At 48.3% G+C, this 5,194-nt stretch overlaps 1 protein-coding gene across 1 annotated transcript in view; it reads left to right on the forward strand.

The window, feature by feature from the left end:
* The window catches only part of LOC110318939 (zinc finger protein 60-like), a 246,128-nt gene that overhangs the window by 229,738 nt on the left and 11,196 nt on the right, over positions 1 to 5,194 (forward strand). The window contains exons 2-3 of the mRNA XM_021194289.2: positions 2,313 to 2,360; positions 3,175 to 3,301. Of these exons, the coding sequence (XP_021049948.1) occupies positions 2,328 to 2,360; positions 3,175 to 3,301 (160 nt within the window). The 5' untranslated portion in view covers positions 2,313 to 2,327. The remainder of the gene's footprint in view (positions 1 to 2,312; positions 2,361 to 3,174; positions 3,302 to 5,194) is intronic.

A 5,194-nucleotide genomic window follows, 5' to 3' on the forward strand; every position in this document is an offset into this window, starting at 1 on the left:
AGGGAGTGTGAGAAATAATGCTATTACGGGTTGTATATTTAAGAAAGTGACTCAAAAAGAAAAGCTAGGCTTCATGGTGTACATTTAATCTCAGAGGTAGAAGCAGGAGGATCACTGTGAGTTCAAGGTCAGCTTGGTCCACATAGCAAGGTCCAGGCTGGCCGGGCCACACAGTGAGACCTTGTCTGAAAAACAACAGTTAAGAGTGTTTTTCTCCATGTCTGGTGCTCAGGGAAGCAAAAAGAGGGTGTCAAATCCCCTGAAAGTGGACTTAGTGATGGTTGTGAGCCACCATGTGGAAGCTGGGAATTTAAACTCATGCTGCAAGAGCAAAAAGTACTATAAGCCCTGTGCCATCTCCACAGCCATCTGAGAATGGACACTCACCAGACTTGAGAAGGCCTCCCACTGTGACTTTAATGTCTATGGCTGCCCATGTCTTAATTAGTAGTTTTCCTGCCCAGTGAATTGTCTACATTTCTTCTAAAGTGACTTGCAGGCATTTAGACTCCTCCTCGTCAAGTTTATAGTTTGCAATTATTCTCTCGAGATTATCTCTCTGCTCTGTTGACTGTCTCCTTTGCAAGTGGGAAGGTTTTTAGTTTGATGTGAGTCCCACGCTTCCGTTTTGCTTTGGTTACTTGTGTTTTTAGAGTAATAACCCAAAGCTTCCAGCTCCATGGGAGACCTTCTCCAAGTGTTTTCTAGTGGTGTCAGCTCCAGTTTGTAAATTGGAGTCCGTTTTGAGTGGACTATGCCTGTGGTGCTTCTGAAGGCCCAGTGTCATTCTACTAAATGTTAAAACTGAGTCTGACCAGCACCGCTGATTACAACACCACAGAGACCAGGCTGGCCCGAGACTCTGAGCAAGCCGCCTGCCTCGACCTCCGCAGGGCTGCAATTAATAGACCTGTGCTACCACACCCAGCAGATCCCCCAATCACCAACTTTATGAAGCACAAACAGTTATAAATGTCATGAGGTTACACTAAAACTATCACAGAAATGTAAAGATGGGGGCTGTGGTGATGGGTCAGTGGGTGCAGGGCCTGCAAGCATGGAACTGTGCAGTGCCAGATGCAGCAGTGCATATCTGCAGTCCCAGCCCTCCTATGGCAAGATGTGGGGTGGAGACAAGAGAATCCCTGGCAGGCTGGCTAGCCTGGTGTATGCAGAGGGAAGGAGGGATAAGGAAAGAAGGAAAAGATGTTTATGAATCTTGTGGGGAGACAAAAAGTATGATTTCATAAGATTAGCAGATGTGTACTTGAGAGTTGGGCATGGAGAACCATGGCTGTGATCTCAGCATGGGAGATGGGGGAAGGAGCTTTAGCAGTTCAGGGCCAGCCTGGGGTACAGAAGAGGCCGTCTCAAAAACAGACGGTTGCCAAGTGTACTAAGGCTTAGACCTGTTGGCCGGAGCACTGGGTCCCCATTTGGTGATGGCTGCTCCCTGGTGCAACATCTTAGGGAGGTCTGAGGGTTGTGTGTGCTGCTCAGAGCTTGTGAGTAGAGATTGAATGTAGTGCAGAGCTCAAGATGGTCCTCACACAGCCCAAGACAGAACAGTTGGGTCAGCTGGGCTGAGGTTGAGAAACTCAGTTCTATGACACCTAGACCAAATTTAGTAATATTTTGTTCAAAATCTCCCATAATATGGAAAGAGGGAAACATAAACTCACCTCCNNTGACAGGATGTTTTACAGCTAATTATCTTCATAAAGGATCATGGCTTAATTGAGACAACATAAGTGTTATCATAGATGAGGGAAGGTTCTCAGGAAAGTGGTCCATGGTGCACAGTCCCATTTACTAAAAGTGGGGACAGAATGCTGGACCCTGCCTGAGCATTGCAGCTGCAGCCCCTCCAGCCTTGCTGAGCTTCAGCTCTGAGTTTACCAAGGAGGTGCCACTTGGGTGCTGTAAGCCCCTGTGAGCCTTGATAGGTGGAGTTCCAGTAGGAAGATCTGCTCACAGTAGGAGGAGCGACCCAGGTGCAGGGCTAGCTGGATCTCAGGGTGGAAGATGGGATCCCTTCTGCTGGCATCTTCTGGAGGAAGACATGTTTGTGCCCTGCACTCCCACACTGCCCCCTTTGCAGTGTGTTTTCTTGGTTAGGAGGGGATCGGCTTTGTGTAGACGCCTGTGTACTTCCAATTTGTGCATGGGAGGCTGTGAGCGGTGGGAGGGGAGAGAGTGAGTAGGGAGGCTTAAGAAATAAATGTAGTCGATGAAATCACAGTGACAGAAGTCAGCCTGGGAACATCAAGTCACAATCCAATGAAAGGCTTTCTTTTTGTCCCCCAGGGGAGGAAGCCTGAGGAAGAATGGCCAGCTCTAATTGTCAGGACATGGTCTGTGTAAGTTGTTTTTCTCTCTCTGACATGGGGCGACTTTCAGGTTAGGTGACTCCTGCCCGCTTTCCCTCTTGGAGCTTCCCAAGGATCCAGAATCCCCCAGCCCAGTCTGCCCCTTTCCAGTGAGGGCTGGCAGGTCTGAGCACTTCCTGTCTGTGCCTCTTCCCAGCTGGTACTGGGGTTGTCTTTGAATGCGGTCCTCCACATGTGCTCTCTGCTTGGTCTATGCTCAGGGAGGACTGTGCCTGCAGTGGAGGTGTCAGTCCCACAGGGAAACAGGGGCCTTGGGGCTTCAGAGCTTTGAGGGGATGGTCTCATGGGACTGCCTGGGAAAGCTGACTGACACCTGAGGTGTGGTCAGGCTGATGACCCTGGGAGTTATGGAAGACCTGAGGAGACATGCTGACCACCTGAAAGGTTTTTTTTTTGTTTTTTGTTTGTTTGTTTTGTTTTGTTTTGACCAAAAATTAAGCCTAATACATCAGTAATATGGAGTGTTATATAGTTTATAAAAGTCATTCTCATGACAAGAAACTTAATGACATCATGTGATAGTATAATAAACTCAAGGACTCAAAGCATTCCTTATGTATTTTACCCTGACCCTGGGTGACATTTCCCTGAGGGATGTGGGTGGAGTGGAGAGGCACAGTTATCGGCTATGTAGGTGGGCACAGTCGTCGTTTATGGGGGGCTCATGCAGTCAGGTGCCTTGCGCATTTCCTCATGGCTCCTTTCCCACGCTTGAGTCCTTCCCTTCTGGTTTCTCATCTTGAAAACTTCCCCAGTTTCACTCTCCTTGTGTTTGCTCTTTCAGGGGTCAGTGACATTTAGGGATGTGGCTGTTGACTTCTCTCAGGAGGAGTGGGCCTTCCTGGATGCTACTCAGAGGATCTTATACAGGGACATGATGTTGGAGACCTACAGCAACCTGGTCGCAGTGGGTATGCCTGTGCCCCATGGATGGGGGAATGTGTCCCCCACACTGTGGGCTTTCCCCACTCTGAATTAAAGGACAGTGCTGTCTTCCATAACTAGAATCAGAGGCTAGACAATTGTAGAGGATCCATGTTCAGTTCTCAGCACCACCAGGAGGCTCACAACCATGTTTAACTCCAGTTCCAGGGGGTCTGATGCCCACTTCTGGCCTCCATGGTCACCGTACTCACGTGTGTGCTCAGACATACATGCAGACATACAGGTTCTCACATACATAGAAAATAAAATAAATTTTAATCCATAGAATTTTCAAAAGAGATAACTGTTTGTCCTCCTTCCTAAAGGAAGAATGTGAGATTTGTAGGGTTGAAGCTAGGATCTTCATGAAGTGGCTGCTTTTGCTCATCCTTCGGAGAGTCTCTCATTGATCTCTAGGTTCAGTGAGAGATCCTGTCTCATGAAATTAAATGGCGATCACTCAAAGGAGACACCTAGCCTGTACACAGGTTAGTCTCTGGCCTTACACACATGTGTACAGGCATGCCCACATACACTGGTGCACACTGCCTCAGGGACACAAAATTATACCATACATGCACACATACACATACATGCTCACATACACATCTAAATAAATGAGCCGGACCATTTACTTAATAATTTAATTTTATTTTATTTAATAACTTGAATTGATTTAAGCATTGTAGTAGAAGTTTCTCAATGAGTTGTTCTTTTCATTGGGCAGAGTGTAAGGGTGAGCTGTAAGTGTGAGGTAAGGCGGCTCAGTGAGCACTCATGATGAGAATTCTCATCAGCAGGCTCCAGTGCAGTGGAGGAGCACTTCCAGCATGCTCATGGCCTGCGTGCCCTCCTCGCATGAATACATGAATGCATGGCTTTGTTTCTGTAGGTTAGCCAGTATTAGAAATATCTGAGTATAGTATTTTATCTTAATATGAACCATATCTCATAGTTATCAACACAATCTAAATAATAAGTTATTGTTGTTAATACTTAAATTTTTTATTTTGTTGTTTTGAGAATTTTTTTTTGTTTCTTTGTTTTTTGTTGCTGTGGGTGGTTTTGCTTTTAATTTGTAGTGGTGGTGTTTTTTCCTTTGTTTGTTTGGAAGGGTCAGGTCTCATGGAGCCCCAGCTAGCTTTGGACTTGCTGAGTAACCTAAGCCGACCTTGAACTTCTCATCTGCCTGCTTACACTTCTTCTTAAGAGAAGTGGGTGTCTGCCCGGGAGCAGTCTCTGGTCCTGAACCGTCACCCAGTGCCTTTCCCGCCCAAGGAGGGGTGTCTCCCTGGGAACAGTCTCCTGGCCTGAACCATCACCCGGCACCTTTTCTGCCCGAGAAGGGGTGTCCGCCCAGGAGGAGTCTCAAGGCCTAAGCCAGAAGGTGAGTCATCTTTGCTCCGGTGCACTGCCGGGGAGAGGGCAGATTGGAGAGGCTTCACAGCTTCTGGGAAGGATCCCGTTTCTGGTCCCAGTCATCTGGCGCCTTTCCCGCCCGAGGAGGGGTGTCTGCCCAGGAACAGTCTCCAGGCCTGAACCATCACCCAGCGCCTTTCCTGCCCGAGGAGGGGTGTCTGCCTGGGAGGAGTCTCAAGGCCTGAGCCAGAAGGTGAGCCATCTTTGCTCCGGTCCACTGCCGGTTAGAGGGCGGCCTGGAGAAGGGACGCAGTTTCTGGGCTCCAGCCTGCTCTGGCAAGAGTGTGAACCACAGAAGCTACACAGCTTCAGGACAGACAGAAGCAACCTAACTTCTGGGACAGACTCTATTTCGGGCTCCAGAAATTTGGGCACCTTCCTCTCCAGAAGAAAGGTGGCCACCTGTGAGGGTTCTGTTTGCCAGAGCAGGTGAGAGAGTCATATTGTGTCCAGGGTCCCTC

Source organism: Mus pahari, chromosome 1, assembly GCF_900095145.1.
Source record: "Mus pahari chromosome 1, PAHARI_EIJ_v1.1, whole genome shotgun sequence".
NCBI lineage: Eukaryota > Metazoa > Chordata > Mammalia > Rodentia > Muridae > Mus > Mus pahari.